General features: G+C 34.8%; 2 protein-coding genes across 6 annotated transcripts in view; one reads left to right on the top strand and one right to left on the bottom strand.

The window, feature by feature from the left end:
• The window catches only part of LOC133184389 (WD repeat and FYVE domain-containing protein 3-like), a 47,024-nt gene extending 41,687 nt beyond the window's left edge, over positions 1 to 5,337 (top strand). For all 3 annotated transcript variants that reach the window (XM_061319444.1, XM_061319446.1, XM_061319443.1), the window contains 7 exons: positions 77 to 304; positions 1,566 to 1,691; positions 1,810 to 1,869; positions 2,132 to 2,741; positions 3,028 to 3,139; positions 3,409 to 3,606; positions 3,983 to 5,337. In XM_061319444.1, the coding sequence (XP_061175428.1) occupies positions 77 to 304; positions 1,566 to 1,691; positions 1,810 to 1,869; positions 2,132 to 2,741; positions 3,028 to 3,139; positions 3,409 to 3,606; positions 3,983 to 4,109 (1,461 nt within the window). In that variant the 3' untranslated portion in view covers positions 4,110 to 5,337. The remainder of the gene's footprint in view (positions 1 to 76; positions 305 to 1,565; positions 1,692 to 1,809; positions 1,870 to 2,131; positions 2,742 to 3,027; positions 3,140 to 3,408; positions 3,607 to 3,982) is intronic.
• Positions 5,338 to 8,230: 2,893 nt separating this feature from the next.
• LOC133184390 (uncharacterized) lies at positions 8,231 to 18,716 on the bottom strand. 3 transcript variants are annotated; one of them, XM_061319449.1, is made up of 5 exons: positions 18,602 to 18,716; positions 18,271 to 18,453; positions 16,670 to 16,672; positions 9,146 to 10,577; positions 8,231 to 8,792 (listed from the first exon to the last, which is right to left on the bottom strand). In XM_061319449.1, the coding sequence occupies exons 1-5, from the start codon at positions 18,650 to 18,652 to the stop codon at positions 8,329 to 8,331; spliced, it is 2,133 nt and encodes a 710-aa protein (XP_061175433.1). In that variant the 5' UTR covers positions 18,653 to 18,716; the 3' UTR covers positions 8,231 to 8,328. The 3 variants fall into 3 exon arrangements, with proteins under 3 accessions (XP_061175433.1, XP_061175431.1, XP_061175432.1); XM_061319447.1 differs by lacking the exons at positions 16,670 to 16,672; positions 18,271 to 18,453; positions 18,602 to 18,716 and adding an exon at positions 13,803 to 14,127; XM_061319448.1 differs by lacking the exons at positions 16,670 to 16,672; positions 18,271 to 18,453; positions 18,602 to 18,716 and adding an exon at positions 10,727 to 10,863.
• Positions 18,717 to 20,423: the final 1,707 nt, after the last annotated feature.

The raw sequence follows: 20,423 nt of genomic DNA, 5'->3' as shown, positions 1-20,423 counted from the left end.
AAAGATTCTACCTCTGAAAAACTGAGAGAACACTGACAAAATGTTTTTAACTGCAAATTTTCCACCTGATTTGTAGGTGGTCAATGTATGGGAGAGCAGACAGAAGCGCCTGACCCTGAAGCAGCCTCTTTATGGACACATAGAGGCGGTCACCTGTTTGGCATCATGCCAGGGCTATAACATGGTGGTCAGTGGATCCAGGGATAAGACCTGTATCATATGGGATCTAAGCCGCTTGCAGTTTGTCCGGCAGTTAAGGGGTCATTCTGGTCCTGTAGCTGCTGTTTGTATCAATGAACTCACTGTAAGTTTCAGGAACTATAAAGCAGCCTTTCATTATGTTACTTTTTTATACCCTGCTCTGAAGGAGAAGGGTACACTATTTTGCCCTTGTGTGTCTGTCTGTCCGTGTGTCTGTTTGTAACAGATTTTGATCGCAGTTTGCTCAGCAACAGTGACTACTCATTGCAGATGCTTGAAAAATTACCACACTCTTTGTTTAGGCATGCCATATGGTGGGATTCATTTTTGTATGAATCAGATGTCGATTCCTGTTTATCCGTGCGTCTGTCCGTACCAATCATAACAAATTTTGGTTACAGTTTTGTCAGCAGCTACTCATAACAGATGCTTGAAAGTTTAGCACACTCTATGTTTAGGCATGCCATATGGTGGGAATCATTTTTGTACAAATCTGATGTCAACTTCCTGTTTATCTGCACATCCGTCCGTACCATACAAAACAATTTTTTGTCACAGTTTCCTCAGCAACTACTCATCGCTGATGCTTGAAATTTTAGCACACTCTTTGTTTAGGCATGCCATATGGTGGGATTCATTTCTGTACAAATCTGATGTAGACTTCCTGTTTATCCCTGTGTCTGTCCATAACTGAACTTGTGTATTCACATCAGAGTGGGGGTATTACTAATGAGCATTGGCTCAGAGACTTCTTGTTATCCCTCCCATAACACAGACAGAGTATGTAATGGGGATACTTTGGAACAGTCTTATATCTGCCAGTCGTTCCAACTGAAAGTACAGACTGTGCACAGATTTTAAAACATGGAAACATTGGAAGCTTACATTTGACAAAAGGTTACTTATCACCTAAGAATTTTGCATAACATATACCCATGTTTGTTTAGCAAGTTCAAGCTTACTGGCAGATCAAAAGTAAACCTAGTGTCTATATTTGAATATTGTAATGGACAACATATGGAAGCTCATCTCTGACACAAAGATTAATTGTGATCTGAGAGTCTGCAGTCACCCTAATTAAAGGTTATTTTAGCAAGTTCAGAATGACAGAGAGTGTGAGCTTTGATACAAAGATACATTGGTAATTGATGCCTGGCATTAATATTGTTTATACATGTTCTCTGAAAATACCCCCCCCCCCAAAAAGTCATGAACCTGACCATAGATATTTACACAAGTCAAGGGGAGGATAATGTGGTCAGTGGGTGAGGGTTTCTTTTCTCTCATCATGAAATTTGAAATTTTGGTTTATCATGGTCATTACATAATATTCTTATCCAAATCTACTTTATTTCCTTTTAAAGGGGGATATTGCTTCCTGCTCTGGCACATACCTGTATTTGTGGTCCATTAATGGGGAGGAGATAGCCTGTGTCAACACTGCTCCTCCACAGAACAATCAGCAGATCCTGTGTCTGGCTATGTCACAGGTGGGCTTACACCAAATTACATCTCTTTATGATACACTTCTCTCTATTTATTTTAAAAAATATTTCATTAAAAGTGATGTTTCTTTCTATCAGTGTAAGAAATAGTATATGATTTCAGATGTATGAGTGGGACAGCAAAAATGTAATTTTAACAGGAAGTAAGGATGGTGTAGTCAGGGTATGTATAAAGTGTTTTCTTGCCTTTGGAAATTTCTCTTACTTTTTATCTGATAGTTTAAAAATTAATTAAATATATTTTGTTTATTTGCTTAAAATATCAGAGCTGTACATGTACAAGAAAATAAATATGAACTCTTTCCTTCTTAAATACATGTATGTGTCTTTTGTATGTTTGTTTTCCTTGATTGTATTCTTGAGCATATAAACTAATAGATAGATTCTTGATTGGATCTTTTGTAAATGGGTTAAGTAAATTGTAGATGTGGTCAGTGGAATATGTTCAAGTGCCAAAAGAGGAGAAAAAGAATCTCAAAGTTGAGGAGAAAAGCCCAACTGAAAAACAAAAATCACCAAATCAACATGATGCTTTCAAGGACATTCAGACAGCTGCAGATCGATTGAAAGCTCTCAAAGATCTGAAGATGGAGAGTAAAGATGTGGAGTTAAGCTCCTCCGTGGATAGTGAGAGTCACATGGGTTTACATGCTCCAACACATGCTGCTATGTTGGAGCATGAGGACAGTATAGTCAGCAGTGTCAGTAATGCGACTCCTCAGAATGATGATGCAGTCAGTGTAGACAGTGAGGACCAATTGTCAGTCAAGTCCTCGGATCCCTCTTTAGAAACAGCCCTCGAGGCAGAGGAGTACCTAAGTAATTCTTCCACAGATTTTGTTAAAGGGGGATTGAGTGATCGCAGTCAGAGTCAGCCAGACTTCAAGGACACCCTGAAAGAAGCAGACATCATGGTCAAGTCTGTGTCAACAGACTTTGAGGTGATATCAGACTCTGAAGTGCAAGGAACACCCAAAACAATGGAAGACTTGCTGAAGAAATACAAAGGAAATCCCAGAAATTACCTGAGAGAAGGTTTTTCCTTTATTTTCTTCTTTCAAGCTAAATAATAAAATATTCTCATGAATTTTTTGGTATAAAATGCTGTTAAAAGTAGCTGAAAAAAGTGGCATTGAAATCAGAATTTTTGCTGTGACATACAGTCATTTCTTATCAGGGTTGAAAAATAGTTGAAAGGGAACTTGAAAATGTACCTATCCAATATAATTGATAAATTTCCCAAGTTAATGAATTTTCCCCAATGAGTACACATATCAAAATCTTTTAAAAAAATTATTTGAATTATTCTTCTTGCTTGTAGGCTTTAAATGGCAGAGACAGCTGATGTTTAGAAGCAAACTGACCATGCACACTGCTTTTGAAAGAGATGACAACAAGGAGCCAGCTGTCATCACAGCAATAGCAGTGTCCAAGTAAGGAGTGTAATAAATTGTATTATACCTATCAACTCGCAAAGATAAAATATCAGGACCTGGGGGGGGGGGGGGGGGGGGGCTTTTCTTAAACAACTCTAACAGAGATTGTGATCTTTGTTTCATACAGTTCTGTATTAATTTGCTATTGAAATTAAATACATAAACCATAATTCTGAAAAGGTTAATGTAATATCCAGCAGACTGACTACAAAATGAGGAAAATGCTAGGTAGTGAAGACTTTTCCATACTTTCAATTTTTCTGTAGAGATCACCGTACTGTGTATGTTGGAGAGGACAAAGGTCGAGTGTACAGCTGGACTGTGACGGATCAGCCAGGTCGAGTGGTCGCGGATCACTGGATAAAGGATGATGGAGTTGAAAAGTGTCATTCCTGTTCTGTCAGATTCTCTTTCTCAGAACGCAAGCATCACTGTCGCAATTGTGGGAAGGTATTCTGTTCAAGGTTAGTCTTATGCTTTTTTTCTGTTCTTAGAAAGTAAGTGCAAGTTATATGGGGTTATGTATTCTCTTAAAACAAATATGAAATGTATGTATTGAAAATTACTGAAAGGGAATTGTCCAGCATTACATACTGGTAAATGTACATGTATTTTTAGTGCTGATACAGATTTAGAAAGATTATAATATAGGCTTCTAATGTCCTTGGTTTACTTGTAATCTGGGTATCTTTTCTATGTATGTCTTTGTTCATTTCATATGTGAATGTTTTTTTCTATTAATGACTCGATATGCAAGATTATTTTATCAGTGAAAACACACATGTTATTAATATTGCAGTATTCCATATAGATGTACTATATTCTTTACTTCATTTTTAGATGCAGTCGGTATGAAACAGAAATTCGTCGCCTGCGTATCTTGAAGCCTGTTCGTGTATGTCAAGCTTGCTACAATATATTGCGGGCCCAGCAAGCTGCAGATGCAGTTTCACAAAATAAGATTTGACGATCAGTATTCTTGGCATCTGAGATTATGATCTAAAAATTTGTCAATTGTAGAGCAGCATTCTGTAGAATTCCTTCAACCATAACTCGAGGGTTCTGTAAACTGTAAAGCAACTTTATACATGTACCATTTCTACGTGGTGTTCAATATATGAGAGGTTATGTTCTTTGTCATTTATTCATGTTTTAGTATTTATTGTTCCAGAGAGCTATACTAAGGAGTTGTCGGATATTAATACTATGTTCTAGTCCCATTATGTATTGAACTTTGTACTTTGTATGAAGGTAGATATTGATCCTTAAGAGTGTAGCTTTAAGCTTACTTAGTAAACATATGCTTCACCTTGTAGCTGGGTGCTTTATGCATTGTTATTTAGGTCATGCTTGTTTTTAGGTTGTTAACAAAACAAAACTATGTGAACAATGTGCAGCATAAAGATGACTGCAACAAATTTTATTCCAAATGCTGACTGTGATATTTTTAAGTTGTTGTAGCAGGTTTAGTGCACCCTTCAATGCTTTCAGGAAAAAAAAACCTTGTTTAATGATATTTGAAACCATGCAATATACAAGAGTGCAATATAAGAACAAAATAGCTATTTTAAAGAAAACCTTTTCTCCCATTCACCCCTTCATTGAATTAACAATATACATGTACCCGTATCAAATATGATATTGATTAAATTAGTTTTAGTGAGAGAGCAAACCATTGTCTTCAGGTTTACAGAATTGTGTTTCCATGCTTCAGTATGGTATGCTTTTGGCTTTATTCAGATTATCAGAATCCTGTTGTACATTTACATCAGTACAGATTAATTAAGGTTATCCATTTTTCATCAGGCCATTACTGTAATTATAGCATATTGTTATTGAAATTGATACATCCATCTCTGTTTTCAAGAATATTTTACCATTTTCATGCTGATAATTATAGACAATTGTAAGACAGGTGAACTAGGAATTATATCAAAATGTGCATCATTAGCAAGCAATCTAGTTAGTTACTAATTACTTTGCTATTTTATGTAGACTGTTAGTGAATCAATGAATGTTTGTAACAGAATTTGTCACAAGTAGGAATTGTTAACAAAGAAGTGATGGTAAAGGGGGACAACTCTTGTACACAATGATATAAACTTTAAAAAAGTTTAACTTCAAGTCTCTTGTTTTCTGTCTAACTTTGTGTGTTTTGTGCTGAGGTCATTTCAGTCAATAAAACAGAAAATTCAGTGTTCACTTGTCTAATTTTTAGAACATACTTGAGAGTGAATTACATAATAATGAAGGTCAAGGTCAATCAGTGATCTTTATGTTAAATCCTCAACTACATGCCGTGTTTCATTTTAACTTAGCTGTATATACGGTAGTATAATGCCAAGCATCATGCATCTCTTAGCATGTATTAAGTGAAAAACTATTAATTTTTTTTCTACAATTAAATTTATACCTATCTTTGACCTTTTTACCATGAAATCAATGGGCTTCTGACCAGTATGTGACATTTGATTCAGGAATGAGACTGGAATTCAAGTGAACTCTGTAAACTGGGTACGTTATAAATACATGTACGCGTTTATTTGCGAAAGTTACGCGTTAAAACGCAATTTTTTTTTAACCTACGAAAATGAGCTAAACTGACTTTCCTAGAAATGTTAAGTCCTATTTTATGTTCATTTCGTACGGAAACTCATTGAGGACGAATATTTTTAAATTCAATAGATCAAATTGTGGAATTCGTTAAAAACGAATTTGACTTGCTATTACATTTTTCATTCTATTATAATAATGAATTTAAGCAACCAAAATATTAGTGATAATAAGGAGCGGACTGAGGATTTGAATAAACGAATTTCGGAATTCTTAATTCCAAAATGTTCCATTCGTTTTTTACAGATTTCTAAAATCTGTTAAAAGAAATCGACTTCTCTCACAATAATGACTTACTATCTCGTAAAATAAAGACTTTTAAAATTAATTATCAATTTATTTTTTACCCTCCTAATTTGGTCGTTCAAGGCTTTCGTAAGTTGGGTAACGTTTCATAAAAAATACCCTTTTTTTTCTTTTTAAGAAAAAAAATATATATAATTTTTAATTGCCTGTTGTTATTCAGGTTTCGGGTTGGTCTTTAGGAAGGACTGCTTTCAGCCTAGATTATGCTTCAATAATCATTTAGTTGGATTACACTGAAAAAAGTCCTGTTTTGCAAAAACTTGGTGTCCTACTACAATTATTAGTCAATTACATCTTCAACATGTAAAGATGAAAAATTTGAAGAATTTGATTCTTTGGACACTAACACGATAAATAAACTCGAAAATTTAAATACTCTCATGTCATTTTCCCAGATTTTTAATGTTTTTGTACAGTTTTTAGACTGTTGTTTCCCCATAGAAATACTTTTTATCCGGTAAAAATCCATTCGCCATTATTAAGATTGTGTTCGGATCAAGGATTTTCCTTGGGTCCGCCCTGCTAAAAAAAAAAAGCCCAACTCAGAATTTTTTGGACAAAATGAAAATTTAAAAACTGAAAATTTCGGACGGGGGGGGGGGGGGTTGTTTCTGATCCCATCCCCTATAGATCCGCGCTTAAGTCACTAGAGTTCTAAACAACATATTTTTAAGGTGGTCAACCTGGGTTTTCATTGCGCAGTATAGTGAAATACAGCGTATTTACATTTAAAAAATATTTTTAAAATATCATATATCAAATCTAATAGGATTAAGTTTTTTTTTTGTTTGTTGTTTAACGTCCCTTAACGATTTTTTCACTCATATGGAGACTCCACCACTTGCCGGTGGACGGCTGCAAATTTTGTCCTATACTCGGCACTTAGGGTCATTGAGCAGTGAGGGATCTTTTTCGTGCCAGCCTACTGCAACATGGGACCTCGGTTTATACGGTCTCATCCGAAGGACCGGTCTCCACGTCTCGCAGTGGGATTCGAACCCGAAGATCAGCTCCTTACACCGCGACTCTAGAGCAAACACTCAAACCACTGCGCCATGCGGGCGACTGAATGACACATTAAAAAAAAAATTTAAAGAAAAAAAAACTTTAAACTATTTTCCAATTGATACGTAGGTGGACGAGGTTTTGTCAAACTGAGGCTTTTTAGGTGGGGGTCACAAAAATTGACATAAAAGACAATTTTTAAATATGTGCTTTTGAGTATACGTAACACATGGAATGAAAATAAAGAGTTTTCCTTTTGTAGTTTTTACACACAAAAAACCCCAAGTCGGTCCCTTTAAGTCTAATGATGTTTTGCTACAGTACAGGTTCATGTATATAAAAATATCTTTAATGATACTCAACTACATCAAATTATTTGAACATGACAGTGCATTCTCACTTATTTTAATTATGAGGTGTTATTAATGAAGTGTTAGCACTTTAAAACTTCAAGAAAAACATGTTTAAAGTCCAAGAGTAGTTTTATTTAGACTAAATAATTGAGTAAGTTCAAGTTCAAACCAGTGGAGCTACAGTCTCTGCATGGACTTCTGGTTGACAATTTTATAGCAGAATAGGTCAGATCTTCACTAGATCTAATCATATAATTTATACCTGCCAAAGTACAGATTTCTGAGAACTGTAATTCCTTTTTCCATATTTTATGATCTGTGACACATACTTTTGCGTCACATAAATTACTGCCTTATCTGCTTGCTTGAAAAGTGGATGCAATTTTTATTGCCATCAAGTGTGTACATTTCTGTATTTCCAAGTACAAACTTTTTATAGAAAAAAGAAAGTATTTTTAAAAAAACTTGAACTGCTTTCCAAATGAATACAAAGAAGTGGGCACTTGTTATATTGAGTCAGTGGCCTATTCAGGTGTTCATACATGTATTTACACTGACAGAAAAAAACTTAAGAGTGCCCAAGATCTTTTCCACTGCTTTCTTATTATATTTGCATAGACTTGGAGGCATGTAAAAAATTATACTGGCATTTCTATCTAGAATAATGTTTTAAACAACTACTTAACATAATTTCATTTGTAAAACAACCACGTTCCTTCTTGTTTCAATCGGAGTTCGTTATAGAAAAGAAAAGAAAAGAAAAACTGTAAAACTCTCCTGTATGGATTTATTTTTCATATAATGGTAATAAAAGAAAAAGTAACTTAACTGCCTAAAAATTATTTTACATAAAGAATTTTATCCTGTCATGTTTTAAACACAACATTCGTTTTGCACCAATGAAAAAGGTCATGTCTTTTGCTTTTGTGCATTTTTGTTTTGAGCCAGTAGAGATTTCCTTCTATTTTTATGAGCCTTTCGCAGTTGATCGTATCTCTCAAGTTCTTTGTAAAAGGGAACTAACTCCGGAGCGACACTAGGGGGCACATAAATCTCCTGCTCTTCCTCGTCAATCAACTTAGGCGGATTCAAAACTTTGTCAATTTCCGTCAAAATGTCTTGTCGTCTGATTTTCTTGAGAGTCTCAAGAAGGTCATCAAGTTTAGCACGTGTGTGATGACGTCTCCATCTCGTCAGGGCTTCCATTGCCCTCCCTTCTTTTGGCCCCCTCGCGCTTTCCACGTTCACAGACGCGATGTCCTTTTCTATTGTTTCAGAACCTCGTTTTGGATAGAATGGCAACGTCCTGTACAGAAGCATCCAATCCTGATCTATTTCGCGGCATACGACTCCAATTGCTTTTGTCATTTTATCTAAAAGGAGAGAAATAATATTCAATAATGGTGATGGGCCAGACCACGATACCCTTCGCTATAAACCCAGATATCTGACATAGAGATACCCACCCATTTTATGTATATCTTGTGAAAATAGTTTTAAATGTTATTTTTCTGGATGCTCCCCTTATATGGTCATTTTTCCTATCTATTACCGATTGAAAACTTGACCTCATATAGGCCCTGTGAAATCAAGTTTCTAATCTATTTATTAAAGAAGCTTTTCCCACAAAAAACATATTTGGGGAGTATCCATGCTGCAGGTGCCTGTAGCTATGATTTTGATTGGTATATGCTTCTTTAAAGTTTGTTATTTTAATTTTATTTACCATCTAATGATCCAAGATGTTGTGACTGCTTTGGTCCCATGGGAAGACAGAAATATATTTTTTCGGCTGCGTCCGTGCTTGTCTTGAAGCGATGAATTCGTCTTGCCACTTCAAGGGCATTTTCTAGTTCCGTAAATTCGTTCTCTCTTTGTTGACGTTCAACCTTTGCTTGCTTTAGCTCCAGTTTGAACTGCTTCACTTCCTTTTCAATCTTTCTATATGCATGCCTTTTATCAGCCATCCATTCTAGTTTGTGCTCCGCTGCTGTCAGCTGTCGCTTAACAAGGGGCATCCGATCTCGAACATAACGAATTTCTTCCGTGAGCATGTCGTATGTTTCGTTATAGTCGTCTGGACTAAAGTCAGCTTTGTTTTTCGCAAGTTCGTCGCGTCGAAATTCTTTAAAGTCACATTCTTGTTGCAACTCACTTTGAAGATTAAAAAGGTAGTCTTTTTCAACCCGCAGAGCCTCCTCCTTCTCTTTCCATCCTTCGATTTCCGCCTTCGCGGCGTCAAGTTCGATTTCAGCATGATTGAGTTTGTACGTAACAGAATGAAAACGAGTCTTGGCGTCACGCATGCACCGAATCTTGTCCTCCTTATTTCGTTCCATATCATCAATATCATTGCGTAAAAAGATGGGATAGTTTTCGTCTGCTTGCAGCCATGTCGTCATGATCGCCATGGCAGCACGAATGTTTGTACACGCGTCTGCGAAAAGGAAAAGAAAAGGAACCTGTTCACATTCGTTTTTCTTACAAAATGTGATAACAGGTGTTGTGAACATCGTATAGTGAATGATTCTTTCATGGAAGTCTTTCTGTAGCTTTTTAACATTTTCAAGATTGTTCCTTATTGTGCTCTTCCAAGTGTTAATCTGTTGTTGGTAGTGAGCGGCGGTCTCCAAGTATTCGTCCTTTTCCGGGTCATAAAAACTCACACAATATTTCTCTATGGTAGACAATAATCTGAGACAGTAGTCCGATATTTCCGTGAACTTTTCCGGCACGTATTGTTTGATCTTTGTGTACACGTCCTTCAGTAGCGTTATATTGTTCGGATCCCCTTTATATTTTTTGGGATCCAAACCAGCCTTAATGGCATCCTCTATCACTCTTCCTGAAGAAAAATCGAAAATGGTCAACATTCGCATCACAACTTTAATTGGACCGACAAATCTGTTGACCTCGTCTTGTATACTGTTTCCCACTCCATAGTAAGCTCTCTCCAGGCGGGAAAGCTTCTTTGTGACCTGCTTAAGTTCGGCTGCGATGATGTTTCGGAGGTCCTTCAGACTACGTGGAGGATTGGCTTCTAACATTTGTAACCCCAGCGCCTGACGTTTGTGATGTTTTGGCATCTCGTCAATCGGCATAAGAAACGCTGGTTTGGTCACCAACGTGGGCATCCGACACTCCAACACAGGTCTTGTCTGTAAATGAAACAGAGGCTGTGTAAATGAAACAGAGGCTGTAAATTTAAAACTACATCAACATCAGTTCTCCAAGGTACAGTAGATCGGACTTATATCCAACACTCACCTAGATGTCCGATGATATTATGATGGTATTGAAAGCATACCAGGACAGTTCAATCATTTTTTTTTTTAAACATATCTTTTGTCCTTCAGAACACAATCAAAGGATTAGATGTTAATGTGAATTGCAATATAATCCTCCCCGAATATTCACAACAATGTGCGAGTTCTTAAATATTTATTCAGCGGTTTATAATGCAGAGTTTTAAGTGAATGAGGCTATTTGTTTAGAGTAGACTTCGTGTGATATAGTGGTTTAGTTTATAAGGACAGGGTTTTCTCTGAGATCCTCGTCACTTTAGCGGTATTAAACGACAACCATTTCTAGAATTGCCTAGTGACATTTCTACTGTGATTAAGCAGTTTCAACAATATATGTTTTTTTTTTCCTTTGAGTAGATAAAAAGACTTAATGAAAGAAATCGTTTACCAATATAGCGTAGCAGGCATGTCTCTGGAAGTAGAACCCTACTGCTTTCGTGTTTTACAACTGCATAGTGTATAACTAATGAATGCTGGTGTTCGTACATACAGTTAATGTAGATTGACCAATTGGTAGATGATAAAATAATTAAAACAAGTTTTCCCCTTTTTTTGTCCCCCGCTTTCGCGAAAGCGAGGGGACATTAAATCTCATTCGTCTGTCAGCTTGTCTGTCTGTCACAAAAACTTTAACCTTGGGCATAACTTTTAAATGAGATAGGGCTTTCATATTCCACACGTACATTACCTTAGCATGCTATGATTTTTTACCCCTTGACCTTCATGTTTTACCTAATTTTCAAAAATTTTAACTTTGGTGATACTTTTCAATGACATACGATAGGGCGTTCATTTTTGACAAGTGCATTACCTATGTCAAAATGTTTTCGAATGTGCTATGATATTTGACCCCATGACCTTGACCTTCAAGTTTGACCTAATTTTCAAATATTTCATCGGTGTTGCTAACGTTTGAAGGAGCGAAGATAGGACATTCATGTTTGACACGTGAATTACCTGTGACAAGCATTCCAAATGTATAATGATTTTAATCCCATGGCCTTTGCCTTGAAGTTTGACATAATTGTCAACAATTTTAACACTGCTAATAACTCTTGATTGAGAGAAGATATGGCATTTACATTTGACATGTGCATTACCTATTTCAAGACCTTTCCGACTGTATACTCTGGTTTTTGATATTTTTTCACATGTGCATTACTTGTGACAAGACCTTTCGGATTTTATTATGATATTTGACCTCATGACCTTGATCTTGAAGTTTAACGTAGTTTTGAGAAGCTATAATCTTTGCCATAACTGTTATTAATTCAATATATAATTTTTGGCTTTTTTGTCCAATGCACAGACAAGACACACAAACAAGACAGTTATAATATGCCATATATAATGGCATCCCATCCACTAAGACACCAAAAGTGGTGAACCAAAATTCTTTGAATTTGCTTGTTTTAATAAAATGTTATGCCTGCATGTATACGTACAGTACAGTGTCAAATATTTTCACTTAAAGATGTGCATCCTTCAGCAAAGATGCGAACTCGAGAAATTAGCCGTTCAAATTAATTAAGCTATAACATGCAATTTAGAATTAACTTTTTTAAAGGCAACAAAATCTTTTTCATGTTTGTTAATGATTCATGATATTTTATCGACTGTTTAAAGCGAATTATATACAAATAATATATTCCCCTCGGAAAAGGATTTGAAATTTATTAGACTTATGTTAAATGTCTTTAATATCGATGTTTATTAATATGATATTTATTTGTAAGTAATATGCAAAGATGTTAAATACTTTTCACACCAAAACTTAATTTTGAACACAAGGAACTAAATATCGAAACATATACATCCTCTTGCTTCTATTACATGGATACGTATCAATTTTTTCCGTGAGAGATTTTTTGATTGATTTTTAACAAGAATATTCGAAATTTCTGAGTCTATTCATAATACTGAGGCAAAATATTTTGGATTTCGTGATTTTTCCTGTATAATTTGATGACTTGTTTTGATCTATACACAGCTACAAATCAATCGAGAGTTTGTGGAATTAAATTCTAAAATGCTCATTGTTAGGCCGTCATTAACCTACTGGAATCAAATGTCTCTTAACCGGTGCTTTCTTTCTCTTGACAATATATTTGTAAAGATCCAGTGTCAGTCACCTTAAGGAAAGTCAGGGCATAAATTAGAAAGCAGTTCATTGTACTTATAAAGGATTTCTGTATGGAACGAAATAAATAGATTTTATAATTGTATTTTCTATACAGTACGTACGAGTGCTACTGACTGAAAGTCTGGCGTGATGCCATTGCAGAAATCTACATTCTATTGCAGTGGTTACAGTTTTCAAGAGATTTAAATGTAAGAGGCGACGTCGCGCTTCCGCAATCACTTGAAATCAGCTTCTCAATACAGTACAAGTATATGAAAAGTTTAACTTTTAAATTCCAATGAATGTCTTATCTGAGAGGTGGATTTGAATAGCCCATGGAAGCGTCCTTAGTGATGCTTTCATTGTCATTGCTGACAGATAGTCGGAATGTCAACTGTGGGGAATTATTCTATTGAGCATTTATTTGCTTTTTGATATAACCAATCCACAGGTATATCGACATTGTTTTCCTTGTTTAAATATGATGGCAGACTTCCCCACTTATCACTGTTTATTGATGTTAAATCGAATACAAACTGCCGGTCTCCAGTGCCAATATTTGCCACAGGAAACCAGAGTAAAGGAATTTTCTGTTACCAATGGTGTAGCGTTGATAGTAACGACTAATTAATTTAACGAATAAATTATTTTAAACTTGGAATTTTGCTTATCCATTTAAGTTGATTTCGAATTTCGTGGGATGTTTCGTAGATTTTATTAAATCAGCGAATGGTGTACGAATTTACCCCTTTTATGTAATTTTAACAAATTAGCGAGATCAGACGCTCTTAAAAACTTACTTGTACCGTAGATACATATATTGTGATATATGGGACATATTTGTATTTTGTATCATTATAATAATAAAATAAAAATACTTGTACTGGGACAGAATGATTTATTTTCTCTCGTCTAGAAAATTCCCTTTTTCTCTTGCAAGATTTAGATGAGCTTACCTTCATATCCATCTCGCTGCACACGCCGACTGAACGGAAAGTAATTTAAATTCCACTATCTATTTCATTTGCTTTTTTTGTGGGCATAAAGTACATATCACAAATAAATTTAAAAAACATGTCGGTCTTGGCAGTTCTTGATTGAACTGACGCAAAAGAAGGAGGTTTCCTTGAGTAGCTTGGGTCCCTACCCGAGGTTATCTCAATCACGTCCGTTTGCGGAAAGTCAACATTGGTACAAGAGATTGCGATAGAGCCCCTCAATCAATACGGTTACCAACAACTTCGCAGCTCTCGTCGATCAATTCTGTTTAATTGTTTCGCTGATGTTGTTAGTTTTAGTTACAGCATATGAATGCGACGAGACATCCCGCAATGACAACACAATACACCCTGTACGTCTCAATGGTGCAATCGGGATTTATATATCACTCAAAATTTCAATAATCATTCACAATCGCTAAGTAAGAGAATGAATCAAAGAGAATAAGACGATGATTTTAAATATGATCTTGGTAACGAATTGATATATAGAATAAGAAATAGACATCCCATCCCCTTTTTCATTTAAAAAAAATGTACCTTTCAATCCAAATAAAACGTTTTAATATACATATACAGCAGATCATTAGCAAGTGGTTAAAATGAAGGTATTAGAACAGAGGGAGGGGGGGGGGGGTTATACTGCACATGCATTTGAAAAAAACTGTGATTGGATAGTCATTCATCCAAATTCATCCAAATGTACTTTGAATTTATTTATATTTATTATATTTATTTTAGTTGGTAAGAAGGGCCGCTGCAGGCCCGTAGCAACGGTTTCAAAAGTGGGGGAAACTTTCCAAAATTATCTGACAAGCAAAAAAAAAAAAAAAAAAAAAAAAAGCTAATTTACTGTCCAAATCCTGAAATTTGCCAGTGCTCGACCTTACAACATCAAAAAGTTGGGGGCTAACCAGCATATAAAGGAAAATTTACTATTGCAAAAACTATACTCCGAAAAAAAGTGAGGAGGGAGGGGGAGCCCCCGCGTTCTACGGGCCTGCTCTTGATAAAATCAGCACAAAATCATTGTGCTCTTTACAGCATATATCTATTTGTCAAAGTTAATCAAAAGATATTTGGGACTATTTATAGATACAGAAAATGATACCGGGTGTAATTAATTTTATAAAGAAAGCAAAATTTTCTGGGTATAGTTAAAAGTGTGATTTTGAGGTCAAAAGCTCCTCAAGTTATACTGCTATTTATCGCTGATTAATATGAATGTTACAAACCCAACGATTTGATATGTATTTTCAATACATTTACCAGCATGTATATTAAAAGTTTTAAGTTGAAGCATTTTAAACTTATCTATAATGAAATATAGATTGTTAAGTTTAAAATTATTTATGTTAAACTTTAAATAAAACCTGTGCATTAAATGGAAGAGTAGAAGTTATGCAAACCAAATTGTTTTTAATTTAAGTCAGGTTTCAATCAATTAAAAGTAAACTAAGCCATCGATTATTAAGTAACCCTTTATAATCAATTTTATCATTTATAGTCTCTAAAACTTTGGATATCCCTTAAAGAAAAAGATCTTCATTTTATGGCAAGAAATTAAATACATGTATATGCTTATCCGCAGAATATAATATCATAAATAAACAATATACCAATATACATGTACAAATAAATACCTCTGCTGTCTTTCCTGGACGCATCTCCTTGTATTAATAAACAAATAGACTCACAGAATTGGAATTAACATTTCGAACAAAATAACGTCAATTTGATTGCCCAGAGAATTCTATACTAATTTAAAAGTGAAAGTGCAAAAAAAGACCAATTTAAAAACCAGTGATTTTATTGTTCGCTTCTCCTTCATTTCATGCATGGTTCACTTTTTTACCTGGTGTTTTTACCTGTCGATTGCTTCAATTATTGACGAGATTCAACTCAGTGCTTTTGATGGAATTATATTACCTCTTGAAAGAATTCCAGATACGTTTTACTAATATGAAGTTGTTCGATATGCTAAAGGTTAAACATATTTTATTCCACTAGAATACCCACAGTATTTTGTTGTTTATATGCGAATTAACGAAGTTATTAAGGACATTAACCAATCTACCCTTGAAGTCATAATAAAATGAATTAATATGATGAATTCTCCATTTAATGATTTGTAAAGCGTACTTCTTTCGTATCGATTATCAAATGGGTATAAGGTATACTTTAACGATTCAAAAAGCAAAGGGTTGTCCAATGGAAATTTTCACTCGATTAATAAGTGATACCTATTATATTATTATAACTTTGTGTGATATCACCATTGTGAAATGGGATGCTGATAAAATCAATACACGAAGTACATGCATGGGGTCACAAAGCTCGCCTGAGCCATCCTTCTCTCACTTTAAGGCGAAAAAGGATTATCTTAATTTTGCACTGCATGTTTCAATATGTAGTTGAAAATAGTGTTGTAATTCTTCATTGCATTTTTTCCTGACAAGTGTGCTGAATCACTACATTTCAAGGGTCATTACTGTAGCTAGGATTATTGCATATAGTTAGCCTTAATTAATTGGATTTTGTCTCAAAATGTTCCTCTACAAGATATTCGCACTTGTGATAGTCAATCCCTTGAACCCAGAGGCAATGATTTGTAGAATACGAATCTACACTTCAAAAATAAATAAATAAAAATGAAAATAAAAATCTATAGTTTCGATCTTGCTAAAGTGTATTGAATATATATAATATATAATTGAATTATAATACATGTACATGATTTGTTTTAGTTTATACCTGATGTATGATTAAAGCTAACCTAATTATCTCTCCTTGCTGGTCGTAGTAATATTTTTCAAAGGGGGTACCTCCTAATAAATGTAACCAAACAAAGGGGTGGGGGTTGGTGGGGTGAGTTGGACATTTTTCTTACTTTGCGGTATATTTTTTCTTTCGAATGTTGGAAACGTCCAAAGTTAAAAAGTGGGGGAGGCGGGAGCAGCATCCAAATCAAAATTTACATGCTAGACTATATTCTAAGAAAAGACCCATCCGTCCCCCACCCCCGCGTAAGTTACAGGCCTGTCTTGGAAGGAACATGATAAAGTTATTTATCGTCACAGAGAACAAATGAAGATTTACTTCTCATTCTAAAACGATGGTTAATCAACTAATTTATTTCATTCATAGAACGTTGTTTTATTAGACTGTTTTATCTCATCCATAGGACGTTGTTTTATTAGACTGTTTTATCTCATCCACAGGACGTTGTTTTATTAGACTGTTTTATCTCATCCACAGGACGTTGTTTTATTAGACTGTTTTATCTCATCCACAGGACGTTGTTTAATTAGATTTATTTATCTCATTCTTAGGCATCGTCTCAAACCACGGCCAAAATGAATGATCCTCTCCCATTCTGGGGAGAGGTATATGCGGACCCTGGCTTGAGACGATGTTTGATCAACTGAATTGTCTTATTCTTAGGAAAATGTAAATCAACTGATTTATCTCATTCTTACGACGATGTTTAATTGGACTGATTTATCTCATTCATAGGGCGATATTTATTCAACTCATTTATCTTATTATAGGACGATTTAAATCAACTGATTTATCTCATTCATAGGACGATGTTTAATTAGTCTGATTTATCTCATTCTTAGGACGATGTTTAATAAGACTGATTTATCTCATTCATAGGGCAATGTTTATTCAACACATTTATCTTATTATAGGACGATTTAAATCAACTGATTTATCTCATTCATAGGACGATGTTTAATTAGTCTGCTTTATCTCATTCTTAGGACGATGTTTAATTAGACTGATTTATCTCATTCTTAGGACGATGTTTAATTAGACTGATTTATCTCATTCTTAGGACGATTTTTAATAAGACTGATTTATCTCATTCTTAGGACGATGTTTAATAAGACTGATTTATCTCATTCTAGGACGATGTTTAATCAATTGATTTATCTCATTCTTAGGACGATTTTTAATCAACTGATTAATCGCATTTATAGGACGATGTTTAATCAACTGATTTATCTCATTTAAAGGACGTTGTTTAATTCGACTGATTTATCTCATTCTTAGGGTGATGTTTAATTAGACTTATTTACCTTATTCTTAGAACGATGTTTAATTAGACTGATTTATCTCATGTTTAGGGCTCAGGTGAGCTGAGACCCTTTAGTCATAAAACGTTTTTTTACTGTAATTATAAGAATTTCTCAACTGATGGTGAAGATAGAAATGCAATTCAAACAAATTAGCAGTACCAAAATGAAATATGGCAAAATGTGTGACTTGTGAATAAACAAATCATTGCTGAAGTTAAAATTTTTATATAAGGGAAAAAGTGATAAATCATTTTTAGAATTATCCCCCTTTCATCATTCCTCCATTAGAGAATCAGAGAATCTGTATTCTAAAAAAAAAAAAACTACTTATACATCCTTACCCCTTTTCCGTCGACATTTTTTATTTTCCGCTTTTTCTTTGTTTTTTGTGATGTGCGGCCCTCGTCCATACTGAGGTATCCTGTATCTTCATGCCGAGGTTTCTTGTTATAAGTCTCGTCCAAACTCGCGTATCCTCGATCATCTCCATCAGTGTCGTAACAAGTTTCCGTGTCTGTTTCCAACTGGAACCAAAGGTACAAGGTTGTTTTTCATAGATGATAAAATATTTCATATATGAACGTATCAAATTAATTAAATGATACAATAGACTAGTTGGAAATTTAATCAGAGAGAGAGAGAGAGAAAGAGAGAGAGAGAAAGAGAGATTACCTGAGGACGCAGTATCTCCTTGAAAGCATTTTCCACTATTTCATTGTCCATCTTGGGTTTGACTGATATTAACCTTGCATATTACGTTGTTTTATTAGTTCCAAATTCAAAAATAGACTTAATATCTTTAATCCGATAATCTGTTCGTAAGGTCAATGCATACACCCTTATGAAAACAAGTTACTTTCATTTGTGCATATAAGGAGTTTAACTTTACTGCGTGGAACGTGTCAAAGGATTGTTGGCGACTGGCTGTTAACTGTCTTTCCCACACCCTCCACCCCCAGTTAATGTGAATTATCTGGGAAATAATAGCATAAATTTGATCCGGGAAGCTATCAATCTTGCCGTACGCCCAGTGCATGGCAAGACATGCAAAAAAAGTGCATCATACATGTATGATCAATGTATTTTTTGGCAAATCACCTAAAATACATTATACACCTCTTATTTTCAACAATGAACTTTTTCGGATAGAATAACTTCAAAAAACTGAATGGGCATTGAAATTCACATGAGGAAAAATTATTAATTTTGATGAAAACAATTATTTCAAAACTATTACAGTTTTCTTTCATATTCAGCTCTAAATTCCACGACTTGATAATTCATCAATGAAACATTGTTTTACATCCCTCATAAGTATTGGATTGTAAAGTATCACTCAAACAAGTCATCTGAGTATTATACAACACTGTAAAGCATCCATAGAACTATAAAATAAAACAAATAAACTGATAGCTGGAACCAAAAGCAAGAGAAATAGGATGATTAACAAATAAAATAGTCTAGTACATAGTAACAAATCTTAAAGTAGTTCTATTTACTTGTCTGTACTTGCCCCATTCATCACTATCACCACGCAACTAAATCAATTATAATGCTTGAGCACTATTTGCAAGCCCATCTTAGCCCATCTCACACTGGTCCCTCTTGCTCTTTGAATTTAATGTATTTAAGATATAATGGAACTCGTAAATTTACTTACCTTGTCATTGGTCTTTTGCAAAATTATTTTGTTAAAAAACATTCTGATTGTACACACAAGTACTCTGAAGTTGACATTAAAAATATGATTGAGTTTCTGATTGACAATATCTATGTGGTTTTTGGAGACCAAGTCTTCCAACAATCTATTGGAATTCCCATGGGTACCAATTGCGCCCTTTTATTAGCAGACCTTCTTTATATTCATATGAAGCAGAATTTGTCCAAAATCTTATACGTGAAAAGAAGAAAATACTTGCTGTGGCCTTCAACTCGACATTTAGATATATCGACGACGTATTGTCAATTAGCAATGGTTACTTCCATTCTTATGTCGATACGATATATCCCGGTGAGCCTGAGATAAAAGATATCACAGAGTCTGACACATCTGTTTCATATTTGGATATTTTACTTCAAAAAGACTTTAATGGTAATCTAACAACCAAGCTTTATGATAAACGTGATGACTTTAACTTTTCAATCGTCAACTTCCCGTACTTATGCAGCAATATACCTTCATCACCTGCATACGGGGTTTATATCTCTCAGTTGATTCGATACGCAAGAGCATGCTCTACGTATGTACAATTTCTAAAACGAGGTAAATTATTGACAAACAAGTTGATGAAACAAGAATATCAGCAGTCTCGTTTAAAGTCATCATTTCGTAAGTTCTATGGTCGATACTATGACCTTGTCAGCAAATACAATTTATCATTGAGTCAAATGCTGACTGACGTTTTTCATACTAATTGTTTGGCCATTAATCACACACTGAATTGTGGACGGATTTTCCCGTTATTTCCCGATCATGACAAGGAGCACACGGCGT

This window comes from Saccostrea echinata, unplaced genomic scaffold (genome assembly GCF_033153115.1).
Source record: "Saccostrea echinata isolate AGI-Se365-2 ecotype Australia unplaced genomic scaffold, CSIRO_AGI_Sech_v1 ptg000010l, whole genome shotgun sequence".
Classification (NCBI taxonomy): Eukaryota; Metazoa; Mollusca; class Bivalvia; order Ostreida; family Ostreidae; genus Saccostrea; species Saccostrea echinata.
The sequence above is the reverse complement of the archived record's forward strand: the minus strand, read 5'-3'. Positions and strand labels throughout refer to the sequence as shown.